The following is a 27,208-nucleotide window of genomic DNA, read 5'->3' as shown; positions in this document are numbered from 1 at the left end:
CAGGTCTCTCCAGTGCCCTCTGGGAATTCACAAAGCAGCCAAGGATGTTTCTCAGAACCCACTGCAGCACACTGCAGGGCTGGGATGTCCAGAGAATGTGTTGAGGATCGCATTGCCAACAGGCCCAGAGGAAAGTGTCCTGTTCCTTTAAGAGAGACTTAATGGGCCGTTAACTTATTTACCTCTGTGCCATTAAAAGCTTCCAATGCCCATTTCCACACATTAACAGTAAAGGGGCAGGACTGACCTGAATAGCCCAGACAAGCTCGATCTCATCAGATTTAAGAAGCTAAGCATGGTCAGCCTTGTTTAGTAATTAGATGGGAGATCTCCAAAGAAGACCAGGGTTGCTATGTAGAGGTAGGCAATGGCAAACCACCTCTGTTAGTCTCTTGCCTTGAAAACCCCAGCAGAGGTCTCTATAAGTTGGCTACAACTTGACAGCACTCAAAGGGACAGTGCGTTTTTCTCCAGGCCCATTGGCAGTCCTAACTTGGGGGCCCCGTAGCAAGTAAGACAGTGTGGAAAGGGTTCCTTGAATGCAAACTCTTACAATTCACTGCTCTAGTCTGGTTCATCTGCATCCCACATGGAGCTCCCCCTTTCTAGAGGAAAAACAAGTTTGATGCAGAAAACGCTAATGTGCATTAACTCTAAGCAGGAGGACTCTAAAGGGGGCAGTGAGGAAGAGGGGCAAGTTAGAGTGGGAAGGCTCAAGGTTTTTTGGCGCCCTGGACAAACGATGACTTTGTACCCCCACCCCCCAAGAAAAGTGAGAATAACCATGTTACTTACTGGGCATTCAAAATGAACCGTGTAAAATATAACACTCTTTCAAAGCCTTCCATGTCCCATCTAGGCAGCTATCAAAGACCAGAGCCAAGAGATGTGGAGATTTTAGAAGCCAGTTAATGCCCTTTGAGCCAGTCGAGGGGGTTCCTCTTGCCTTTCTGTAGCTGGGCCAACCCTGAGCGTGGGATGGGGTGGGAGACGTAAGGAGAGAAGATTCTCTCTTCAGGAAAGGTGGGGAAATGGGGTGGGAGGTTGAAGGGGGCTTGGAAGTTGACAGCTCTTCCTTCCTGGTCCAACCCTTGCTTCTGGTCTACTGTAGGGAGCTTTTGGTGAAGGGGAAGGTTCTTCCTCGTGCTGGGCAGCTGTCCCCCTGGCCTGCAAGCCAACTTCCCACCAGCTCTCTGTAGGTCTTCGGGAGCTAGGGCAGAAGGAGAGCGATTTCCTTGGAAAGGGAGCTCCGTGGCCCAGGCCCATAGTGAAGGGCCCAAGATGGGGCTTGCTTTAGTTCCCACTTCCTTGCTATCATTTGGGCCCTGGTGAGGTTATTATGCCTCCCCCTGCTCCCCCACCCCCAAACAAGCACGGTCTGGATTCCAGTGAGAGGAAAAGCTGAGCGAGGAGAACTGCGGGTGTGGCTGCTGTGCTCCAGGGCTCTGGCTTCTGCATCCTGGGCAAGGAGGGTCTTCTGGTGGAGCCGCTGCCTCTCTGGAGTTCTCTTTGGCCTTGGGTCTTCAACGCAGGGTGAAAACAAACAAATAAACACCCTTTCCGGCTTTGTCAGCTTTTGCCTTAGTTTTTCCTGGTGTGGGTGAAATCATTTCTGCTTCCCAGTGTGATTTAGACAACAACTGTGGATTTTGTTGGTGTTTGTTTGCCTAATGAAATGTTTTAATGGTTGTGAGCGGCTTTGGCAATTGATTGGGAAAGTGAGAGAAATTATGAAGTGAGGTGACCGTCTTTCTAGGCTTATTTTAAGGTTTTTCTCCGTAGTCAATTGTCATCTTTGTTGAGTGAGGCACCTTGACTTTGATAAAAAGGTGGGATACCATTGCTGGTGGTTCTGTCCACATGTACAAAAATATTGGAATAAAATTCTAGAAGATATAGAAAAGATCACAGGACACGAAATAGAAAAATGTCCGGAAACCATCTTGCTCAACTTATGGAAAGATAATGGTGTTTCAAAACTGAGGAAAAAATCTTGTTTATTGTTGTCAGCTGCTAAGACTGCATTCGCTCAAAATCGGAAGATAGACAAGATCCCCACTGTCAAACAGGGGTTGCTGAAGGTTTGGAACCTGTTGATAATGGAAAAAATAACTGATCGGATAACATCTATGAATAATCCCAATTATTAATCTTCGTATATAGAAAAATGGTCCCCATTTTTTGAATTTGTAACCAACTATGCTACAACTGACAACTCTGTACCTAAAAAGAAAAGGATTTTCTTTTATATTAATTGTATACGGTATAAAAATCTGTATATCAGGTTGTTTATCTCAATATCTTAAACGTTGTTATATAAATAACTCACTTGGTGTTAAAAGTTTACATTTTGTTAATGTTGGAAAAAAAATAAAAATAAAAATAGTTATTTAAAAAAAAGTGGGATACAAGTTCACTAAATGTTCTAAATAAATAAAATACAATGGTGCGTGATTTGCCTTGCTCTCTTTCTAAATAGGTAATTTCTCTTTGCTTCCTTCCAGGTGCCCATTGAGCCAAAATGGCCCAGAAAGGCCAACTCAGTGACGATGAGAAGTTCCTCTTTGTGGACAAGAACTTTATCAACAGCCCTGTTGCCCAGGCAGACTGGTCAGCTAAAAAACTGGTGTGGGTCCCATCAGAGAAACATGGGTTCGAAGCCGCAAGCATCAAGGAGGAGAAAGGGGAAGAAGTGTTGGTGGAGCTGGCCGAGAATGGGAAGAAGGCCTCCTTCAGCAAGGATGATATCCAGAAAATGAACCCTCCCAAGTTCTCCAAAGTGGAAGACATGGCTGAATTAACCTGCCTCAATGAGGCCTCCGTCCTGCACAATCTACGAGAGAGATACTTCTCAGGCCTCATTTATGTAAGTCCACAGTGGGCAAGTAGTTCTTTTGGAGGGCTGTTTTCAAGTCCCTCTCCCCATCTCAAGGTTAGACGCGACTCTACACACAACTAGGGTTGCCAACCTCCAGGTAGTGGCTGGAGATCTCCCGGAATTACACCTGGTCTCCAGGCCACAGAGATCAGTTCACCTGGAGAAAATGGCTACTTTTGGGGGTGGACTTTATGGAATTATGCCATACCAAGGTCCTTTCCCTCCCTAAACCCCACTTTCTCCAGGTTTCACCCCCCAGATCTCCAAGAATTTCCCAACTTGGAGCTGGAAGCCCTACACACAACTCTTGTTCCTATGCTGGCCACTAAAAGGCAAGCAATATCTGACTTGGGGCAGGGGGGGGCAGTTGTGCACAAATTTGCTGTGCATCTGCCATTTGCTAATTCCTCCTGAATGCATTCCTGGGGGAAAGACAACAGGATCTGGAGAAAACTTGGTTCAGGGTAACTTATCCTTAATGGATGATGGGTTGGCCAGACCAGATAGTGGATATGGAGAGAGGTTAGAGTCTGGGACTTCTCGTTTAGAAAAGAGACAACTAAGGGAGTACGTGATAGAGTTTTATAACATTATGCATAGGATAGACAGAATGGACAGAGAGAACTTTTTCTCCCTCTTCCAAAATACTAGAATTCAAGGGCATCCAATGAAGCTGATGAACAGTAGACTCTAGATGGGCAAAAGGAAACAATTCTTTATACATCAAGTGATTAAAATGTGGAATTCACTGCCAGAGGATATAGTGATTGCCTTAGGCATACGTGGCTTTAAAAGGGGTTTAGAGGATTCATGGAGGATAGGTCCTATCAGTGGCTACAAGCCATGGTGACTAAAGGGAGCCTCCACATTCAAAGGCTTCAACCTCTGAAGCCCACTGCCAGGATGCTACATCAGGGCAAGCCTATGGCCTCTATGGCCCATTGTTTGTCCTTCAGAGTAACTGGTTGGCCGTTGTGCGAGGCAGGATGCTGAACTAGATGGACCACTGGTCTGATCCATTAGGGCTCTTCTTAAGTTCTTAGAACTTTACAGTGGGAACATTTTGATCTCTGAACACAAATATGTAACCTACCAATGAAAAGGGAAGGACTGGAACATACCATGCATTAGGACCTCAATGTGTGTGGTAGTGGGAAAAAAGACAAAATCTGTTTTTGGGATTATTTGGAGAAGAACTGAGAACAGGTGTGAGTAGATATCTACTGTAGCTAGAGTACTTCCCATTCACTGTAGATAGAAGGAGGGAAACGGGGCTGTGCTTAAATGTCTGTATATGCTGGGTATTGAGAACAAGACTTTATTCCTAACAAAGAACGTTTTTGGGATGCTGAACTGGGGATCATCAATAAACTGGGATGCTGAAACTGGGATGCTGAAACTGGGATCATCAATAAACTGGGATGCTGAACTGGGGATCATCAACTCATGCAGTCTTGGACTCTTGCAGTGAAGTTACTGAGATTCAACTGGCAGATCCTTACAACAGGATGGCCAAGATCATAATGCTCTTGTATAGATCAGTGATGTAGCCTCGTTCAAAGTACTATGTACAGTTCTGGTTGCCATATCTCAAAAAGGTAGGGTGTCCCCAGCTCCAGCCCCTGCCCCCTCCCGCATCCACACACCTGCCAGCAGGGGGGAAGGCACCTGGGGGGAAGGTATACGTGCGGAGCGCCTGCACACTCACCTGCAGCACTGGAAAATGACATCATTTACCAGCGTAACAGGGAAGTTATGGATCACACTGGAAAATGACTTCACAGGGGAGTACAGGGATGCATGTATGCAAGGGTGGGCACCCCACTGCCCCCTGCCCTACTGCCCCCCCCAGTTTGGACCCTGGGGGACATGGCAACACAACAAAAAGGACATTGCAAATCTGGATAAAGTGCAGAAGAAGGCAACCAAGATGATTAAGAGGGTGGAGCCTCTTTTCTATGAGGAGAGGCTGGAGAGACTGGGACTTTTTGGAACATAGAAGGTTTATAAAATGATGCGTGCAGCAGAGAGAGTGGATAGAGAAAGCTTTTTCTCCTAGAACTTGGGGGCACCAAATGGAGTTGACGGGCAGTAGATTCAGGATGGACAAAAGAAATACTTAATCGTGGAATTCACTGACTGTGGATGTTGTGATGGCTACAAGCGCATGTGGCTTTAAAGAGGGACTGCTGGACAGGCTGACAGAGCAGATAGGTCCTTCAGGCCCTGTTGACTAAAGAGAACCTCCACATTCAGAGGCAGTAAACCTCTGAAGAGGAGGCAGAGTCCGGGTGAATGCCTTGGCCTTTATGCTCTTGTTTATTGGTCCTCCGAGGCAACTGATTTGGTAGCTGGGTGGAACAGGATTCCAGACTGGATGGATCCCTGGCCTAGTCCAACATGGCTGCTGTCATATTCATCGTGCGCTTCCTGTGGCTTGTCAGCTTCCTGTGGCCTCAGAGTCGCACCATCACACTCTTGCTGTGAGGGGATTCTCCCTGCTCTTTTGTAGACTGAATATTTCATACAATGGCTCTGAGACTAAGATAGTGCCTGGATTCCCTGCAGTGAGGCCCTGCTGCCCCTTGCTGCTCTTGGCATATTAGATTTTTGCTTTCTGAACCACAGCCAAGGTTGACAAAAGTGGCATTGGGGTTGCCCAGGGCTGGTGGCTGAGGTTTTTGGTGGAAAGGTTCACTAAACCTTAGAGAACTGGGAGTGTAGTACTGAACAGCTAGGCAGAGAATTAGTCAAGGATCAAACAAAGATCTTTAGCTAAGAGCAGGGGGTGGAACATTGGCAAAAATATTGGGTGTGCTTGAGGACCATTGACCCCACCTTAACCACGCCCCCTTGAGAAAAAACTCTGCCTCCGTCACATAGGAAGACAAAGTTGATTGTAGAAATTCCCCTAAGAGCTGAAATTATTTGTCCAAGCTAAATTTATCTTTTTGCTTAATTTCCGTCTCACCTTCCTCCCCAATAGGGACCCAAAGCGACTCACATCATTCTCCTCACCTCCATTTTATCCTCACAACAACCTTGTGAGGTAGGTTAGGCTGAGAGTGTGTGATTGGCCCGAGGTCACATAGTGAGCTTCCAGAGTAGGGATCTGAACACGGGACTACCAGATCCTAGTCCAATTCTCTAACCACTACAACTCATTTCAAGATACATACTGCTAATATTTGTTCCTCTTGATCCAGGGGCGAATACTAATTTGTACATCAATGGAGAGGAAATTAGTGTGTGGCTGTCCTCCCCAGTCCCACCAATGCTGGTCTTCTGCATTACTTTTCCTTTCCCCAGCCCCAGGAAGGGCTGTCTTTTACCCAGTAACGTGGCTAGCCTGAAAACTGGGCTTGGAGTATGAGCATTAAACTTGCCCCAGATGTGATCCCAAGCAGAAAAGCAGAAAGCCCTCCTTCCATGAGACACAAATAGTGCCTTGCTACACCAAGCTCTTTCCAATGGCTGATACTTCTGAAAAACCACCCGATGAATGGGAGAGTCGGCCCCTGTCGGTTGTCTGTCCTCCATGTTGGGCTTGGAGCCTCTTCTTCTGCTGGTGGTATTGTGAACCCAGTCGCATAGTCCGGGGGTGCCCTGCAGTGGCCATATGAGCAAGGTACTTGAGCGAAAGACTCTCAGGGGAAAGGTGCACCTAGGAAACCCCTTTCAGACCCCTAAAGAAGTAGCTCGTGCAGCTGAACTGCGGATGGACTCTGTGTGGCTCCGAGCAGCCGAGCCATGCCGGTCTTCACGCTGCCAGCAGACATTTCTGCATTTGCTGAATGCCATATAAAGTGTTTACTTTGTGCAAAAACTTGGGCTGTCTCCTAATATGGTCAAGAAAGGGAAATCCCAGACTGTAAATCGGTGAACAGGGACATAGTTGATTTAAAAGGTCAGCACAGAGGCTTGGGTGTAATCACATACTTGTGAGCTTTAATAACAGATTAGGAAGTCAAGGGGAAGAAAATGAGCGGGGCTTTGCAAATACACCCTTGATGTGCAAAACAGGTGCCCTAACCCCAAATCTCCAAGCCAGGCATGGGAAAGGGATTGAGGAGGAAGAGGCGGAGGAAGCAGAGAGAATGCACAAGAGTTCTGAGCAAAATTGTAGAGTTATGTATCTTAACCAGGAGTCAATTGGTCATTGAGGTTTCTGGCAAAATCCTGGTGCGTTCCTACCTTGAAAGGGTGTCGGTAGCCCAGTGAGGCAGGCAGCACTGCAGGGTTGGCTGAGACCAAACACTGGTGACAGCGATGGCTGCAGGCTTGCCTGCCATCTTGAACTAAGTACCACTGCCAGCTCCAGCTTGGGAAATTCCTGGAGGTTTCCGGGCAATGCCCAGGGAAGACAGAATTTGGGGAGGTGAAGGAGCTCAGCGGAGATATGTTGGCATGGAGTCCTCTCTCTGAAGCCGGCCTTTCCTCTGGGGAAGCGGATTTCTGTATTCTGGAGATCAGTTGCAATTGCCGTGGGAATACCATGCTCCACCTGGAGAATGGCTGCCTGATGCCTGAGTCCAGTATGGCACTGCACTGGGAGGAGGGCTGCCTGACTTGGCTTGCTCTTGAGGCATTTTAACATGCCACCCCACCCCTGGTTGGAACATATTTTGTTTTTTTAGGAATATTTCCACCATTATAATCTGTAAGAGCAAATGATTCTCTGATCTAATTTGGGGCCTGATCCTCAATCCATGAGCAGTGAAAACCTGCTTGTATTCTGCGATGACCTGCTTCAGAAACTCACAAGTAAAGGCACGGTCTGGGAATGGACAAGCTAGGGCATGTCCTGCCAACCTTTCGTGGGCCGCAGCCTCCTCCCCATCTCCCCACCCCCCCCAGCATCCCTCCTCAGCGCTAAACCAAGATGGTGGTTCGATGTATTGTCGAAGGCTTTCACGGCTGGAGAACGATGGTTGTTGTGGGTTTTCCGGGCTGTATTGCCGTGGTCTTGGCATTGTAGTTCCTGACGTTTCGCCAGCAGCTGTGGCTGGCATCTTCAGAGGTGTAGCACCAAAAGACAGATCTCTCAGTGTCACAGTGTGGAAAAGACTTTTCCACACTGTGACACTGAGAGATCTCTGTCTTTTGGTGCTACACCTCTGAAGATGCCAGCCACAGCTGCTGGTGAAACGTCAGGAACTACAATGCCAAGACCACGGCAATACAGCCCGGAAAACCCACAACAACCAAGATGATGGTTGTTGGCCGCCATTATTGACGTAGGAGGACGAGTTTTTTCACTGTGGAGGAAATGATTGTTGCCTAATCTTGAGTAATTCGGTGACTTTTCTGTTGTCTTCAGTGGGTCAAATGTTGAACGTATCAGTGCTACAAACATACCTCACTTTTTCTTTTGTGCGTACCCCAAGGGATGCTGAGAGTTGTAGCTTCACATGAGGAGGCCGAGACCCCTGAGCCCCAAACGCGTTCCTTGCAAGAGGGCCTGTTTGACCAGGCTTTGTGTGGCAGGCCATTCCTTGCTTATAGGCAACCCTCCCTCCTCAGCCTAAAACAGCATCTCACCAATAACCATGGACAGCCCAGCGGAGACACAAACCCTGGAACCAAACCCTTGCACAGACCTAGATGCCAACTTTGTCCCTGTATACACTCGAGCAGTACTGTGACACGACCTAAAAACTTCAGCGATGCCATCTTGGGCTCCTCCACTTGTTCTTCATCCTGTTGAATGTATGCCAACACGTATGGCTGATTCCAGGTTTTGGGGGGCCCTGGGCAGAGAGCTCAGGGGCCCCCTATGCTTATTGCTAGGGTCCCTTTCTTGCCCTCCCAATCATGTGTCTGCGCATCCTTCCTTTGCCCACTTGCAAGCTTTCCCATTGGCTCAGCTGCTGACACTCCCTGAACACCCTTTCCCTGATGGCGCTGGATGGTGGGTGCAGCTAGGAGTGCCACTGCAATGGCCATCAGGAATGCTGATGCTTTGTGCACCATCCCTGCCCTTCTATAGTAGCACTAGGCAGCATATGCAGCTGGGAGAGTAGAGGTGAGAAAGCACTCACAAGCGGGCAGTGGAGGGTGTGAGTACAGGCATCAGAAGTGATTCGTGAGCAGGGAGTCAGCAGCCGTGGGCCCCACCAGAAGCCATGGGCCCTGGCAGGTGCCTCACCTCGCCATGTGCTGACACCTGCCCTGCCATCATGTGCCTGCAATTCCCTTCTACACTGTCTACATTGGACAAACATGTCAGCCTCTATGTGAGAGAATCAGCGAACACAAATCAGACAGAAGAAACCACAACATCTAGTGGGAGAAGGTTTAATCTACCTGGACGTGCTATTACACACCTGAAAGTCACTGTTCTAGCAAAAAAAACCACCCAATATTTCAAGGGGAATAGACAACATGAAAGGGCTGAATTAGAACTCATCAAAAAATTAAACAGCACATGTCATCCTGCTTTAAACAGAGACTTGGGTTTCCTTAGTCACTACAATCTCTAGTAGTTCTACACTTTTTAGAAATTTTAATTCGCTGTTCGTGTTTTATCAGAATATCATATTTTATCAGATTACACAAATATCTGTTAATTTTCATTAAAATATCTGCGTATCTGTTTGAATGCTGACCTCCTTCCCCATCCAGTTATGTGTAACTGCTCATTCTGTTAATTTATGATGGGACTCACATCTCTCTTTTCTGCATCCCCTTTCCCCTTACATCAAGCACTTACAACTGAAAGACTCATGGTACAATTCACACTAATCCTTGACTCTCCCCTCCCACCAACTTTCCCCATCAGATTTTTCAGAACAATTTTCATGTCTATCTGAAGAAGTGGGCAAAGACTCATGGAAGCTCATACTGAAATAAATGTTGTTAGTCTTTAAGGTGCTGCTGGAGTTTTGTTTTACTCTTCTATAACAAACAAAGCTACCCCTCTGCAATCAGCTAGTTTAGGCCAGTGGTACAGATGTGCCTTTGGCAGTTGTTGGACTCCTGCAAAAACGAAGTACATTAAACACTCCGTATTTCTGTGGTATTCCTTTCAGACTTACTCAGGCCTCTTCTGTGTGGTGGTGAACCCATACAAACAGCTACCTATCTATTCAGAAAAAATTATTGACATGTACAAAGGGAAGAAGCGCCACGAGATGCCCCCGCACATCTATGCAATTGCCGACACAGCATACCGGAGCATGATGCAAGGTAAGCGAGTGTGTGTGGAGGGGGGGGGGGCTCTTTTCAACATCAGGAAGCCTTGTTTTGCTCTTCTTTCTCCTCTAGGAACTGGCATGCAGGAAATAGGGTTGGGGAGGTGGGGCAATTTCTGCCTGAAGAGGCCTTAGCATAAGGCAAAGCGCATCTGCTGATAGCAAAACATGGATGCCATGAAAGGCAACAAGGAGAGAATGGACGTCTCTGACCCATGGGGCCATCACCCACTATTTTGTGGCTGTTCTTCATTTCACTGGGGCTTGTGCATGTGCCAATGGATTGTGCCCCTCACAGTGTCATTGGGTCCCAAGCACCAAAATGTCTCAAACCAGCCCCTTAGTGGCTGCACACATTTGCTAAAAATATTTTGGCACCAGCCTCCATCTAGGACCTTAGTGTGACTCAGAAAGGGAAAGCTGCGCTTGATTTGCCTGTATGCCAAGCAAATAGTTTTGGTAAATAGGGTCCTTTGGGGCTGGGGAGGCTGGCAGCTGGATTTTATCTGCAGTTGGGGAATGGGCACAGCTGGGTGGTGGAGCAGGGCTGAGAAAGATTTTTCTTTGTCTGAGACTTTGGAGAGCAGCTGACAGTCAGAGTAGACTGCACTGGGCTATGGTGGTGCAATAGTCCAGGTGCCAAGAAGCTACCAGCACCTAAGCAACTGGGCCTGGCATCTGGCACTTGGGCTGCTGCAGAGGTCAGGAAGCAGACTTTACATCTTTTTTAGCTCCCAGAACGTTTTGCTTGCTCTTCTTGCTGGAACTGATGGCCCAGCAGTTGGCTCAATATAATTCAGCTTCATACAGTCATACCTGATAGTCCAGGTTGTAGGTTCTTTGAGAGCACCTGTTCTGGCTTCTGGGTGGGAGGGCTTCTGAATTTAAACTCTGTTCCTTCTGCATTCCCACACAGCTATAGTGTGCAATCCAAATAAAAGAAGGAACATGTGAGATGATGGGATTGAGAAGCATGGGTGAAAAAGTAAAGAATTGATCCGCACTTTGCTATTTTTGGATTACTGGTGCCATTCTTGCCGGCCCTTTAGTGATGTGCTACTGCTGTATTTGATTGTACAATGTGTGTGTATGGGGGGTGGGTGGGGGGATTTATGTCTCTGCTCTTCTGAGGTTGAAGACAGCTTGTAAACAAAACATTAAAAAAGAGAGCAGAGGGAAAAGTGTGCTTGTGGGATGGCAGGGGGCAGTTTTTTAAATTTGCATCACAGCGGCTTTATCTGGCCAAAGAGTCAAACCTTTTTTTTTCAACTGGAACTGAGAAATGCCTTGGCTCTTCCGTTGCGTTGGGATCCAAGCCTGGATAGACTGAGCACTGGCTTCAATCAGTGGATGCTGCTTTGGATCAAAGGGTGCTCTGCAACCAGCAGGGTTTGGCTTTAGGCTGACAGATGCTCCTGGAATCGTTCTCTGCACCACTTTAAGCATTAAATGTCATCTCTGGCATGTCATAACTCGGCCATGTGTTTTGGCCAGTGCACAAAATCTGTTCTTGGGCTGGGGTGGGGGGGAAACTCTGCGGAAAAAATGTTAATTTGCACAGACCTTCTAAATTCTAAGACCTGTTGGTGAGTACATGTTGGAGAATGATGAGGCGTCCTTTCTGGATAACCCTCACATCTCCTCTGGCTTGTAAACTGGATAAGCCAATTTCATCAGCTCTGTAGGTGACATGGGTGATGCTGTCTTTTCCCACTTCAAACCTGATTTGGGTTGTCTAGTTGCAGTGGGATTCTGAGATAAGAGGGACATGTGGTGCTTGAGGGTTTCATGTTCCTTTACAGTGTGTGGAGAAGATAGCCCGCCATCACAGGCATTGAAATGTATGGGCCAGCTCTGGATCTCTCCATACAAACAGAGACAGCCCTTCCATTTGCAAATGGCAGCTTCCTGCCCGGGAGAATCAGCATAACCTGCTGTTGGAATTCCTAAACAGTGCTGAGAAAAATAATTACAGGTAACTGCAAACCCCAGGCATCATCCACAGAGGAGGTTGCCTGATGCATCTCTGAATGACTCCCTTCTTTGGCACTTCATCAGCCTCTGCTAGGCTGTGTACTTTTGCTGTGTCTTGTTCATTCCTGATGCAGACCTTCCTCAGCATAACCTGTCCTTCAAGATCAAGATTCGGGTCCAGTAGCACCTTAAAGATCAACTAGATTTCCAGATTATATACCCTGAAAATCTACTTGGTCTTTAAGGTGCTACTGGACCCCAATCTTGCTCTTTCACCAACACAGCTGCCCACCTGAAACTGTCCTGCAAGCATTTCTGCTCTGGACGTGCCTCTTTCCCATCAGCAGACATGCTCAGAAAAGTGATTTTTGCAGTAACACAGCAAAAAAAATACTCTCAGGGTGAATAAAAATATTTATTCTCTCATGCACTAAAAGTTCATATTTTTGGTTTTAAAAGTCCCGCTCATTTTAATTCCGAACAAATAAGTTATTTTAGGCATTTGGGAAACACTGTCCTTGTGGCTGCTTGGGAGCTAAGCGCAGAGGAGTAGAGCTCTGCAGAATGGGGTCTTGAGCTCACACGACAAGGTAAAGCTCACTTTAAAATGCTAATAACAAAGTAGGAATTCTGGTTTCTAATACTGAAATGACAGAGCAGTACAGATGTGTCTTAATGTGGAAACAGCCTAGAGGTCTGGATCCTGTCGAAGCTTCTGTTCACTTTTATTTGTTTTGCCCATCAGCAAGATTTGCGATCCAGAGACCTAATGGGGACATAAAAACGTAAATAGCTTGAAAAAGTACAGAAGGCGAAGCCAATGGCTAAACATCTTCGGCTTCAGAGCCACCCGCACAATCCACAGCATCTCTTAAAACAGAATTACATCTGGGCTCTGTGCGCCAGGGTGCTGCTGTGTTCATTTACCCCCAAGCCAAGGGCAGATGGACTCTTCCAGCTTTTCAGGGAAGTGCCTGGTGGTCTGCTGTCCTGGAGGGCCATTGGTCGCCATGGGCAAGCTGAGCCATGGGCAGTGCTGGAAGGGCTGCTTGGCTGGCAGTGGCACGGAAGAAGCAATGGGCGAGTTTTTGTCCGTTGTCATAGCTGACCAGATCCATGGCAGCAACTGCAGGGGTGCTTCATTTGCTTGCTTGTTCCTGGCTCCTCTTAAAGTTCCAGGCTAGCCCTGCCTTAATGGACGGAAAGTCTCAGAAATCAAAGTAAAGAGAACTTTGCTTTTACGTCCTGATTGTCGGAGTTACTGGTTCTTGAAGATTATTCTTTCATGGGAGACTTTGGCCTTCACCCAAGAGGGTAGAGAAATCTTGCATGCATCCATGCCTTGAAGCCTGAAATAGCATCAAGATCTTTCTTTTCTTTTTTGGAAAAATTGCATATTAATAGCTTATCCCTTGGGGGTGGGGGGGGGCGAGGCAGAGGCCAGGAGCATTGTACAGGGAGCACATTTGTGCCCCAGATGTCTTTTCCTGTGCGTAAGAAAGGTCCCTAAATGGTAAAAATACTGAGTCTGTGCACATCCCAATCACAGCGGGGTCTTCCTGTCCGAAGGTAGAGGACATGGATCTCCCCCCAAGCTCTGGGTGACTGATATGCTCTCAGCCTCAGTTTCCTATCTGCAAAATGGGTATTGTGATGGGCCTCACAGAGTTGTTTTGAGGATGAGCAAAAGGAACGATTTGCATTTAGAACTAAGCAGCACATTCTAGGACATGTTGGCCTGTTCATACATGCAAGACCACCACATGGCTGTTTCCACACAGGCATTGGTTGCTCCACCTAGGTTTGTTCTCCCTGGCTTGTTGTGATCTTTCCCAAACCTTGCCATGTGGGTAAGAAGGTGTGCATTTTTGCAGGTCCCACTCACATGGGTACCATTTTCCTTGTCTCAACTGCCCTTTCCCCTCATACTCCAGTGCTTTTTTTCAGACTTAAAAACAACAGCCAGGAATTATTAGATCACTACAGCATTTCCACAATCCATTACCAGAATGGATGGGTGCTTAGCTTGCATTTTTCTCAAAACTAAGTCTCCAACCCTTTTAATTGTGGAGTTTTAAAGGGAAATGTTCCATCGCCATCTTTCCCCTTTTAACTTTGTCATGAAAAGGGCCATAGACTGACTTAAGAAGAAGAAAAGGAAAGAAAGCTTGGATCTTGTCCATTGTGACAATAGATTGTTATGAATTATAATGTATAGAAATCTAGCTATTCCCAACTTTTTCTTAAAGCTTTCTGGTGGGGGGGGGGATGGAGGCTGGAGTAGGATGATGCAAGGAGGGTGCAAGGAAACTGCTGTGTGGGTGTTTTGCTACCTCTGCAAATGCTTCTGCATTCACAGCAGCATCAAGAGGAGGGGCAGTGGCTCAGTGATAGAGCATCTGCTTTGCATGCAGGAAGAACTCAGGTTCAATCTGTGGCTTTTCCAGTTAAGGGATCAGGTAGTACGTGACTTCTAACCAGGGCTTTTTTTCAGGGGGAACACGGGGGAATGGAGTTCCGGAACCGCTTGAAAATGGTCACATGGCTGGTGGCCCCACCCCCTGATCTCCAGACAGAGGGGAGCTTAGATTGCCCTCTGTGCCACTCAGCTGCATGGAGGGCAATCTAAACTCCCCTCTGTCTGGAGATCAGGAGGCGGGGCCACCAGCCATGTGACCATTTTCTCCGAGGGCAACCCACTGAGTTCCACCACCTCTTTTCCCAGAAAAAAAGCCCTGGGAGAGCCAGTGCCAGTCTGATTAGACAATATTGACCTTGACGGACCAACGGTCTGCTTCAGTTTTAAGGCAGCTTTATGTGTATGTGAGATCTACATGGAGATCAGCCTCTGTGGGAAAATGCTGCATCTGAACTGATGTTGAATGAAAGGAAAGCTCTGTGCAGGGTGATTACTCTGTGATGGTTCATTCTCACATGCAGGTCTCCATCAGATGCTGATGAAAGAGCATGTGCGAACTGATGCGTTGGCTAGATACAAAAGGCAAACATTTCCTTTCAGCACGAAATATTTGCCACACCGTATGTGGCAAGATACCTTTGAGCCAGTGCTGTGTAGTGGTTAGAGTGCTGGTGAAACTTGAGCTCAAATCCCTGCTGTGGGTTACTTTGAACCAATCATACTCACTCATACTCTCTCATAGTCTACCTTATAGGGTTGTTGTGAGGATAAAATAGGAAAGGGAGAAGCAGGTATGGCTGCCTTGAGCTACTTGGAAGAGCCATTCAAGGTGAGTTGGACTGGTTTCAAGGGCAGGGTGTGATTTTCACCCGTCTGCCTGGGGGTCTGGTGACTTCCCCTCCCGTCTTGGGGTCTTCTTGCCCAGGCAGTGGTATTCTCTTGTACCTCTACAGCCACAAACTGCATTGCCCAGGTTGGTCAGCACTGCTGCTGCCAGCTTCTTCCCTCCCCTTTGCTCTTTTGGTGTAGGGGAAGAGAGCTGTGAGGAGTCCCTTCCCTGCTATGCTCTCTCTTTCTGGCTGTGCTAGAAAAATGGAAATCCTTCAGGGAGCCCTGACCCGTAACAAACTGTGCAGATGTTGCAAGCCGAGGGTGCCTGGTTCCTGCTTCAGCCCACTTTCTCCTTTTATGGTCTGGCTGCCAGCTCCACTCCTTGGGATCAGCCATCTGATCCAAGCCTGTTGAAGAAGCAGAGCTCACTGGTCTTCGGGATAATATAGGGGGCATAGGGCAGGGGGAGGGAGGGAGAGAAGAGCTGGGATTTTCCCCTTCCAAAGAAACTTGGAATTCTTCAGAAGAAGTTGAGACTGCTGTTCAGAGGCAGGGAATACAACTTCAATGCACTCGGGTGGGGTGCTGGTGGGAGATCATGGAAGGGGGCCTGAAGATCTGGGAAGAGCGCACCATGTCCCCGTCCCCTGTAGTGTAGGCCTTTTGCATAAGTCAGCTGAAGGGAATTCTGTCTTGGTAAATTCACCCAGTAAGACTCGTCAAGGAAGGTGAGGAGCTGGAATTAAGGGGTGCTGATATTTCTTTGAGCCGGTGCTGTGGGATAAAAATGGGTCCTTCTGATTAAGCCACTGGGGATAAAGTCAAGTGCTGGCCTAGAGAGATTTAATGGAAATTGGTTTCCAGAAGCACATGAAGATGCGCAGCCCATCCCCCTGCCCTGCCAATATTCTGCAGGGGCCCCAAGGAACGTGAAGATATCCAGGGGCAAAAGGCAGCCTGCTGAGGGGAGACCGAATCCCGAAAGGCAAAATTCTGGTGCCAGGGTGGTGCTTCTCTAGGGGAAGAGCCAGGGGGATGGAGCCTGAAGACTGATGACGGGACGAGGGGCAGAGCCAGTATAGAAGCTCTCCCCTTTTCTCACCCAAAACAAACAAAAAGCCGCTGTGAATGGAGAATAGAAAAGAGTCCAGTAGCACCTTTAAGTCTAACCAACTTTACTGTAGCATAAGCTTTCGAGAATCACAGTTCTCTTCGTCATAAGCTTTCAAGAATCACAGTTCTCTTCGTCAGAACTGTGATTCTCGAAAGCTTATGCTACAGTAAAGTTGGTTAGTCTTAAAGGTGCTACTGGACTCTTTTCTATTTTGCTGCTACAGACTAACACGGCTAACTCCTCTGGATCTGTGAATGGAGAGAATCCTGACCTGGCTTCTGTGGCCCCTGCCCCCAAACTGCCTCCCAATCTTGCCAAGTCAGGTCAGGGTTGGAAAATGCCTGGAGGCTTGAGGGTGGAGCCTGAGAAGGGTGAGGAAGGACCCCACTGGGGTATAATGCCATAGAATCCATCCTCTAAAAAAGCTGGGTTTTTCCCAGGGGAACTGATCTCTGTCACCTGGAGATAGGGTTGCCAGCCCCTTCTCGTGGGCTCTGGAGATCTCCTGGAATTACAATTGATCTCCAGACTGCAAAGATCAGTTCCCGTGGAGAAAATGGCTGCTTTGGAATCTGGACAGTATGACATTATAATGTCATATAACCTGCTGAGCTCCAACCCCTCCCCAACTCCTGCCGTCCCCAGGCTCCACCCCCCATAATCTCCAACCTGGAGCTGGAAACTCTACCTGGAGATCAGTTGTAATTCTGGGAGATCTCCAATCCCCACCTGGAGGTTGGCAACCATAAGTTAGCCAGGCAGTTTTTATTTCTGGCCTGTTTATAATTTTGGGCCTTTTGTTCTGGGTGTTTTATTCTGTGCAGACAGCCAGTTTTTTTCCTTCATGATGAATTGACCACCCAGAAGGCCAGTCAGCCAGACCCACAGGTTTTGGCCCCTCCCAGCAGCTCCCCAGAGCCATTTCAGGTCAGGAAAGCAGTGGTAGAAAGGAGGTGGGGTGGCTTAAGCCCGTCTTAAGCCTTGCTCATCATCCAGATCAGATCACTATGTGCCTGGGTATTATGTTCGAAAAAAACACCGTGCTGTGGAAGCATGCGCCTCTGGTAAGAACATACCCTCAGAAGAACTCCTGCAAAAATGCCATTCCTTCTGCGCTCCTTGAGGCAGCTGTGTAAGTTTCCATGCAAGATGTTCGACTGCTGCTTCAGCATGAAGATATTTGTCCGTGCAGTTTCTCTTCTTCACTGAGCAGCACTTCCCCTTTCCCCTCTCTTCTTCTACTTGTTCTGTGCAGCTGCATCAGAGTGCAGAAGGAGAGGAGATTGGTTTCTGGCATATCCGTGGCTGTTTTCTCTGGAAAAACCCTTTGGCAGCATCCCTTTATTTTTGCTGTGGCCACTTGACAGTGTAACATGGACAGTGTTGCATTGAATTCCTTTTGGTTTTATTTTGAATGTATACTAGTTTAGATCTTGGACCTTTCATTCTTAGTTCCTGTCACTCCATCGAGACAGCTGTTGCTGTCACAAAAACAAAGATAAAAATTAAGAGAAGGGTGTCTTTTTACTAGACTAGTTTCTGTTGCTGCTGGCATGCAGTGGCACCTCTGGCCAAGGGGTTGCTGGCCCACAAAAGATTCTGCCACAACAAATAAGCCTTTTAGACTGGAAGGTTTCCCAAGACTCTGGATTTATCTGCAGCTGACCTCATGGCCCTGCCTCCAGATGCTCAGAAGTGCAGAAAGGCCATTGTAAATGCAAACTTAGGGCTGCCCCTACATAAATGAACCCTAATAATTCTGCCCAAGGGAAAGCCTTTGAAAGTTGCGCTGAAACTTGGATGGGTCCAGAATGCAGCAGCTGGGCTGTTAATGGGAGTTTGTTTATTTACTGACTTGTCTTCTTCCTTTGAAGTCCACTTTTTGGGTTGAGACTTGAGACTGATCACAGAATTGGCAAGCAAAGCAATAAGAACAGTATAATAATACCATAAACAATGCAGTAATACTGGCTTTAAAATTTTCTCAGAAGATAAAAAAGCAATGCTGCAATGGGGAAAGGCATTTAATTTTACTCAAGAGATCTCTTCCTTGGAGATCCATAAGGCAACTCTCTCTTAGAGTGTTTGCACCATGATAAAGCTGTAGGAGCCAGTGTTGCCTAGTGGTTAGAGTGTTGGACTAGGCTCTGGGAGTCCCAGGTTCAAATCCCTACTCTGCCATGGAAGCTTGCTGGGTGACCTTGGGCCAGTCACTCTCTCTCAGCCTAGCCTATCTCATAGGGTTGTTGTGGGGATAAAATGTAGAGAGGAGAACAACGTGAGCTGCTTTGGATTCCCATTGGGAAGAAAAGCAAGGTGTCAATAAACTAAAAATTGCCACCATTTTCAAAGACATTAAAATTACAAATGTGTCTCCTTTACAAGAATGCTCTCCTGAAGAATTGTGTCTTACACATTTTGGGAAAATATAAAAGTGTGGGAGCCTTCTTGACCTTGCCAGGTAGGCCATCTGGCAGTGCAGCAGAGAATGCTGGGGTGGGGGGCAGGCAGCTGCATATCTTACCCTCTTGCAGGGTAAGATCTGTAGCCTTCAGAAGGCTCTACTCAGATGATCAGTTGATGATCTCATGTCTATTGCAGCAGAGCCGCCAGACTGGACATGTATTACGTCTTTCTCACAATGTCTTCATGGCTTGTTTCCAAGCCCAACACAAAGGGCTGGTGCTGATCATATAGCAATGTGGGACCAAGAAGTCCTTCAAGGACTGTCTGCCCCAGCACCCACCACCCATACGTGGTGCTCAACTGTGGAGCCCTGTTCCCCCGCCAGCCCTCAGAGGTTTGATGGAGCAATGAAGATCCGTCATGTTTAAGAAACCTTTGAAATTGAACTCAATCAAGTCGATCCTGTTGGAGGGCTTGCAGATACCTATCAGAGGTATCTTGCCGGTGGTTGCGCTGTTTATTTTATAACCTTACTCTTTCTAAACTTTTTGCAGGTTGTACGATGGCTTTGCAAAACTTTTTAGACTGAAAGCAGGATATACGGTATAAAGGTGTTGGGATGCATTAGATTGTGGGCTCAAGCTAATGGCATTCTTCTTTGCCTGCAGATCGAGAAGATCAGTCCATCCTCTGCACGTAAGTAGAGAGAGCCACTTTGATCTCCCCTCCCCTACTTCTTTGCCTGTCTTGAGCATTTCCCCATCTGCATGAGAGCTGAGTGCAAACACTGGGCTGGTTCCCGCATGTATGTATTGATGGGAAATAATCTTCAGGCTCTAGTTTTTTAAAAATTGAACATTTTTTTTATCTGATGAAGGGATTGGACCAAGGAGACACAAGTTCAAATGCTATGAGCCTAGCTATCTCATTGGATGGTTGTGAGGCTAAACAATGCTGCAGAGAATTCTTTGCAGAAAAGCAGAAATCAAAGACAGACAATATGATGTAGTGTTAGCGTGTCAGACTAGGATCTGGGAGGCCCACGTTTAAATCCTCACTCAGCCATAGAAGCTTACCAGGCCAAACCGTCTAAGCCTAACCTACCTTACAGGGTTGTTGTGAAGATAAAATGGAGGTGAAGAGAACGATATAAGCAGCTCTACACTGGCAGGATATAAATGAAGTAAATCGATCAATAAATAAATTTATACCCCTCAGCTACATGAACGTAGTCTTCTCTGCTCTCTCACAACTTTGCTTATTCTCCCTCACTGTCCTCTCTGTGTGCCGCGCCCTCCCTGGACCTGTGTCTGTTCCTAGAACTTATTCTGTTCCTAGAAAAGGTTTTCTTTTTAAAATCCCGGGCTCCATCCCTTTCCACTCTATTTGCCACCAGTAATATCCTTGTCACTGTCCCAGTAGAGTCATGGCAAGCACCTGACCTAACTTGCGTATTCTCACATGTCAAGAATACTTTTATTGCTTTTTCATTCACTTGCAAAGAGCTCTGTGAAAGCAGAGGCTGACTCTGTCCATGACAGACAGTCTGGAGCACAAATCGGTTCTGCCATTGCAGTATGTGTGGATAGCTTGTCGAGAGCTCTGCATGGATGCTGGAGCCCCTGCATTAGTATGGCACTCTAAGACTAGAGAAGGTTGCTGGCTCCTGTACAGTAGATGGCCATTGCCAAGAGGGGTTGTGCCTCTTGAAAGTGCTCCTCTGGCTTTTGGTGGATGATGCTGATTTTTGGATTACTCAGAGCCAAGCTACAAGTGACTTTTTTCACGTGGAGAACACTTGATTGTTTTTGCAAGTTTTCCTGGGAACTGAAGTCCCAGTGTCCTTCCCCTCTCTGTTAGAATTGCTGCTTGAAGAGCCAGAGAAAGCTGGCGGCGGCAGCAGCTTTTGCAAATCGTTCCTCCAGTCACAAGCCTGCTGCTCTGGAGAAAGCTGCCGTGTCGGTGAAGCTCCCTGGGAGCAGGACGCCTAGGGAGAAAGTAGCAGCTGCCCACCCCCAAACAATCGTTGAGAGCCCTCTCATCCAGCAGGCTTGTGATTGGAGGAACGATTTGCAAAAAGGAAGGACAGTCGGACTTCAGTTCCCAGGAAAACTTGCGAAAACAATCAAGTGTTCTCCATGTGAAAAAAGTCACTTGTAGCTTGGCTCTCAGAGTCCTTTAGCACTTAGAGTCTCTCTACACGAGACATCTTACACAGGGATGCTCAAGTGTAGGGAGATGCAATGTTAGTTGGGAAGTGTAGTTTTAAAAGACAGAACTGAAGACTGCCTCTTTACAGGAGGATAGTTTTAAAAGACAGAGCTGGCAAAGATCACTCCTCAGGTTTGTTAATTTTATCTTTGCCTCCCCAAAGGGGAGGTGAAATTGACAGAGCCTCTGGGGAGGGGAAGATGAAATTAACAAACCCTCTGAAGAGTGATCTCCACCAGCTCTGTCGGTTTAAACTACCCTTGAGTAGAGAGGTGAAATTGACAGAGTCTTCAACTCTGTCTTCTTAAACTATGTTTCCTGGCTAACATTGTGTCTCCCTACGCTTGACCGTCCCTGTGTAAGATATCTTATGTACAGAGACTACAGTTTCAACATTATTTCCTCAGCACATAGCCTCAACATTTGTGGCTGCTTGAGAGCAGAGGCTGGTGCCCTGTAGGTCTCCCGTCTTTTTCTAGGACCCTGCAGAAGGAGACCATCTGTGGGGAGCCTCCCTTTCCAAAATAGTAAAAAGTCCAGTAGCACCTGTAAGACTAACCAACTTTATTGAGGCATAAGCTTTCGAGAACCACAGGTGCATGATGAAGAGAGCTGTGGTTCTTGAAAGCTTACACCTCAATAAAGTTGATTAGTCTTAAAGGTCCTACTGGACTTTTTGCTATTTTGCAACTACAGACTAACATGGCTAACTCCTTGGGATCCCTTTCCGGAGGTAGCCTGCCTCTGAAAGCTGGTTGCAAATGACAGCAAAGGTCTTGGGAGCTTCTCCAGGGCATCTGGCTGTTGGAAATCCAATGCTAGGCTAGGAGGGATGCTTGGGAACAACACAGCAAGGCTCCTCGGATGGATCTTGTCTGGCTGCATTGAATGTGCAAGCCATTCTGTTTCCAGAGCCGGTCTGGGGTGAAGGGACAGGGTCTCTTTTGTGGCACATGATGGTCTTTGTTCCTGTCTTTGAGTGCAGCCAGAGGAAGATGGACAGAGAATGAGAAGTTCAAAGGCTCTTGCTTTTTGAAAAAGGGAAGATGCAAAGTAGATTTATTGGAAAGTTTTTTACGCAGAGGCCTTCAAACTGGCATGTTTAGTTTGGAGCTGTTCCCAGAACACTTAATTTTTATCAATAAAACATGGAAAAGTTTCAGCTCTGGGGCCTGTACAGAGTTGGCTGTGGCCTTCTGGCTGTGTAAGTTCACTCCAGATTGGGCTATTCATGGAGTCCTCCGCTAGAGAAAAAGCTAAACCATTAGGCACAGTTCGCCCAGTGCTGGCACCAAGCAGTTATATTTGCAGAAGAAATCCCCCTGAATAGCTTCTAAATTGCCTTGCCCAGTATTCTGTTTCCAGACGAGGCCAGTCAGAGGCCTTGGGGAACGTCAAGAACAGGGCACAAGGGGGGAAAAAAACCATTGGCTGGTACTAGTATTTCCTTTTCAGAGGTAAACTGCTTCTGAATATGGAGATTCTATTTAGCAAAGAGGCCTATTAGCCATTCATTTGCCTAATCCCTCCTGAAAGTCAAAACCAGCTTTGGCATTCAAAGTACTTCACTATTGAAGTAATCCTTGCTACATCCCTGCAAGGTGGTATTATCCCCATATTGCCAATGAGGGAATTGAGGTTGAGAGAGAATGGCTTCCCTGAGACTCAGCAGAAGGAGACTGGAAGCAGGGCCCTCCTGGAACCAGCTCTTTCTCTTGGTCACTGCACAATGGCAGTTCCCACCATTCATCACATCCAGTGGTCGTGAGTTCCACAAGTTAACAAAATATTATATGAAGACGTGCCATCACTCTAAGCCGGTCAATCAATTTGGGGGTGTGATCTAGTGTCATGAGATCGAATGTCACAAGAAAACTTGATCTACTAGTCTCAATGTCCCACCCATAATTGTATAGTCCTCTACTGTGCCCCCCCCCCCATTTTCTTCCTAAGCCACTGGAAATGAATGGGGCTTCAATGAGTCACTGCTTGGTGAATTGCTTTCATTATCTATAACAGGGAGAAATTGCATCTGGCCTTTTAAGGTTTAGCACCATCCCAAGGCTTACTCCCACCTTCCTTTAAAAAAAGAGTTTGTTCCATGCCCATTTATCAGTGGTAAAGAAAATGACCTCCTAATTAGGAAAAGAAACTGCACAGCAGCAAAGTCCATGGAAGAGTTCCAACCTCAAAGGAACCTGAGCCCAATCCATGCAAACTTTTCAGCGTGAGCTTTTCTACCCCTGTTCTCCTTTACCCAAATAAATGTATCGAACCTCTCGTGACATCCCAAGTTTCATCTTGGATAAAGAGGACAGAGTATACACGAGGGGTGTTAAGATGCAAAGAAGAGTGAAGATCTGAATCTTTGCATGCCCAAATTCCCAGGTTCGTTCTCTGGCCAAGGGAGCTGCCCTACTATCCACTGTTGCAGGAGGCCATGCTGGGACAAGATGTACTGGTGGTCTGGCTTGGCAGAAGGCAGCGCCGCGTGATCTGAATCCAGAGCAAATGAACTGCGGGGCTGAGATTGCTCTGAGATAAGGGGATGGGGCACAAAAAGGAATGGGGAATCGCTCTCCGTGTAAACAGAGGATGATATTAGTGGAGAAAGCAAAGGATGCATTTAAAAAAACAAATTAGGTTTGTCCCTGGACAGCCTGCTTAGCTCGGGATGACCAAATGTGTTTGTGGCGTGGGAGGTCAGAGTCAGAGAGAAAAGCAGGGGGGTTGCATGAGGATGGACGCATTTGTGAAAGACGACTGCGGGGGACGTTGGGTCTGGTATTTCTCTTGGGGCCAGCTGAGGTCAGGAAGTTGCCAAGATCTTGGCTTTTTGTTTGAGGAAGTTGGGCAGCCTCTGTATGAGGCTGTGTTGTGTTGTGTGGGGGTCATAACTATTCTCCCCCTCCCCCTCCCCCTTTGCTTTCTAGAGGGGAATCTGGGGCTGGCAAGACGGAAAATACCAAGAAAGTCATCCAGTACTTAGCTGTGGTGGCCTCCTCCCACAAGGGCAAGAAGGACGTCAGCATCACGGTGAGTGAGTCCGGGCCCCACGGCCAGAGCACCTTTCTTCTCCCCCGCTTCTTTTCAGTGTTTTCTTTCCACGTTTCCTAGGGTGATGTCTGGATGACCTTTGGCAGACGATGAGGCTACTCAGCAAAACACTGCCGCTGTTTGCTTCTTCCCTTCCTGGCCAAATAGCTGGCATATTATGGAGAAGGCATGGTTATGTCACAGCTCTGTGTTTATGGAAAATGGGTGCTTTGTTTGACATCCTCCCCATCACTGCAAGCTCAGAACAGTTTCTGCAGAGCGCATAGCTTTCCATATGTGGCTCCTCTGCAGGGAAACTGCTGGCACTCTCCCTGCGAGGAATGATGGGTCCTCACCTTACCTTTAAACCTTTAAAGACCTTTGATAACACCAGGGAAGCATATTCTTCCACAGGCACCCTTCAGAGAACGGAAGAACATCCAAAGAGCCCAGCCGTATCAGACCAGTGACCTATCTATTCCAAAATAGCAAAAAGTTCAGTCGCACTTTTAAGACTAACCAACTTTATTGAGGCATAAGCTTTCGAGAACCACAGCTCTCTTCATCAGACACTGTGGTTCTTGAAAGCAATAAAGCTGGTTAGTTTTAAAGGTGCTACTGGACTTTTTACCATTTTGTCACTAGAAACTAACACAGCTAACTCCTCTGGATCTATCTATTCCAGCAGCCCATCTCACACAGTGCCCGGCCAGTTACTCTATACGCTAAACAAACCGCGTATAGAGACCAAGGCCTTCCCCCAGTGTTGCCTCCTAGCATTGAGATTCACAAAGTTGACTGCCTCTGAATATGGAGTTTCCCTTTACTTTTCATGCCTTGTAGCCACTGTTGGATGTCTCCTCCATAAGATAAAGGTAGCCCCTGTGCAAGCACCATTACTGACCCCTGGGGGGATGTCACATCACGACGTTTTTCTTGGCAGACTTTTGTTACGGGCTGGTTTGCCATTGCCTTCCCCAGTCATCTACACTTTACCCCCAGGAAACTGGGTATTCATTTTACCGATCTCGGAAGGATGGAAGGCTGATTTAACCTTGAGCTGGCTATTTGAACCCGGCTTCCGCCAGGATCGAACTCAGGTTGTGAGCAGAGCTTGGGCTGCAGTACTGCCACTTGCCACTCTGCACCACAGGGTTCTTCTCCATGAAGCCCTCTAATCCCTTTTGAAAGCCACCTGTACTCAGAGCCACAGCTCAGTGGCAGAGCGTAAGTAGTCTGAGTTGAAGGTTCCAGGTTAATTCCTGGACCTCTCCAGTGGAGAAGATATCAGGAAACAGATATTGGATGAGATTTTTCTCTGTTGCTGTGACCCTGGAGAGCTACTAACAGGCAGAGGAGCTAGATGGGCCCAGGATCTGGCAACACGAGTGAGCTTGGCCTGTGCTTGACTTCTAAAACAGGGCTCCTCTCCGCCTGGAAATCATCCCCTCTAGTCTGTGAGCTCTTCCTTCTAAGCCGAAGGATATGGAACTTGCCTATCCACAGATGTAGAATTGCACCCACTTGACTTTACATGTCCCAGAATCAAACTTGATGCTCAAAGCAGTATTTTTTTAAAGACAGGAGGCTTTGAGAATGGAAACTCTAATAATGGAAGGAGATGCTAAAGTTCACACCTCCTTAATATAACTGAAGGACAGTCCCTGGTACACTATTATCTGGATGATGAGATCTAATGGCCTTTCTTTCACATCTTTTTTTTTCTGCCAGCAAATGTGTCTTTTAGAGTGGGGCAGTATTGAACCTACCACCAGCGCCTCTCTTGGTTTATACTGTGGCTTATCTCTGTATTGTGTGACTGTAGGTGGCAACACCTTTTTAAAAAGTATTTCAGGCTGTGACACTGACGATTGTTTTATGCCGTATTGTTTGACTACAGCAAGGTCCCTCTTTTGCTTACGTGAGTAATCTGGATGTGTGTGTAAAGGCACGGAGTGTAGATCTGCATGTTGTGATTGCACTCGACCCTCCTGGGGAAATCAGCAAATGGTGATTGGTGGGATCCGTAGTCTCAAGTGACCTAAAAACAAGGCAAGCCCCAAACAGGCCACCCTGGAAGGGAACGAGGCTTCGTGCCTGGTCCATGTGCTCAGGGATCACAGTCTCCTCTGCCCGAAAGGAAAGCGGGCACCGTGAAGGTTGTCTGGTAGTGCATGTTTTGAACACTTCTGGATTTTTATTTGCCGGTGAGCCTTGGAGAGACTCCAGCGAGGGTAAAGCCTGCCTGGTAAAGACCAGAAGGAAAGAATGTAACTCCAATGGGAAGATGCTTTCAGGCAGAAGGACTCTTTTTCAAACCCTCCCCAGTGATCACTGTGTGGTGGTGGATTGGTGTTATCATGACTGACTGCATGCGGCTCATTTTGCCATTGCTTGCTGTTCTGTGCTCCCTTGTAACGGAGATGACTGCATGCACCTGCAAAGCTGTGCACACCTCTGAACTGGCTAAATAACTGAGTCATTAAGTCAAGGAATGAAGCTTGTTATCTTCAGCTGTTTTATTAATGCAAATTGGGGAGTCGGCGGGGGGGGGTGGGAAGTACATGGTGGTGGCGAAGAAACTGTAAGGGAATGCATAGTGCAAACCATTCGGGCTCTGACAGTGCCTTTTCCCCTGTGTTCTTTGGCACCTGCTAGCTCTGCACGGGGGAATTTCCTTTTAGTGGACATGTTGGGGTCTTCCTAGTGAAACCTCCCAGGACAGCAGAAACACTGGATGGGGCTCTTCACTCCCTTAGAATTTTGAGCCCTCAGCTAAAGTTTCAAAACAGAGTTCAATCCGGGCCCTGTTAGGCCAAGTTTGGGATATGTTCACTGCAGGTGAATCCCAAGAAAGAGTGGCAGAGATGGGGCTGTGGTGTCTCTCTTCGCCTCCCTCTTCCTTGGGACATCTAGTTGAATGCAGTGTTGGAAATATTGTAATTGGATTCTGGGTTCTCCTGCCAACCATGTGAAGCCATGGTGGGCTGGGATTAGGCCATGTGTCCTGCCCAATTCGATGGTATGAGGAAGAGTCTTCTGCCCGATGTGGGGCAGTCAGTGTCACCTGATAATGGAGCTCTGCATACAGTGCTCCCCCTACTCTCGTACATAGAAAGACCCAATAAAATTCCAGAGAACAAACT

The 27,208-nt window shown here is 47.3% G+C and overlaps 1 protein-coding gene across 3 annotated transcripts in view; it reads left to right on the top strand.

Annotated features, from left to right (window-relative positions):
* MYH11 (myosin heavy chain 11) overlaps positions 1-27,208 on the top strand; it is a 65,190-nt gene that overhangs the window by 2,774 nt on the left and 35,208 nt on the right. For 2 of the 3 annotated variants that reach the window (XM_054992994.1, XM_054992997.1), the window contains exons 2-6: positions 2,505-2,866; positions 9,910-10,066; positions 19,484-19,511; positions 23,960-24,062; positions 25,963-25,983. In XM_054992994.1, the coding sequence (XP_054848969.1) occupies positions 2,522-2,866; positions 9,910-10,066; positions 19,484-19,511; positions 23,960-24,062; positions 25,963-25,983 (654 nt within the window). In that variant the 5' untranslated portion in view covers positions 2,505-2,521. The remainder of the gene's footprint in view (positions 1-2,504; positions 2,867-9,909; positions 10,067-19,483; positions 19,512-23,959; positions 24,063-25,962; positions 25,984-27,208) is intronic. The other variant, XM_054992996.1, reaches the window with a different exon arrangement.

The sequence above is a fragment of the Eublepharis macularius genome, chromosome 12 (assembly GCF_028583425.1).
Source record: "Eublepharis macularius isolate TG4126 chromosome 12, MPM_Emac_v1.0, whole genome shotgun sequence".
Lineage (NCBI taxonomy): Eukaryota > Metazoa > Chordata > Lepidosauria > Squamata > Eublepharidae > Eublepharis > Eublepharis macularius.
This window is presented reverse-complemented; position numbering and strand designations above follow the sequence as displayed.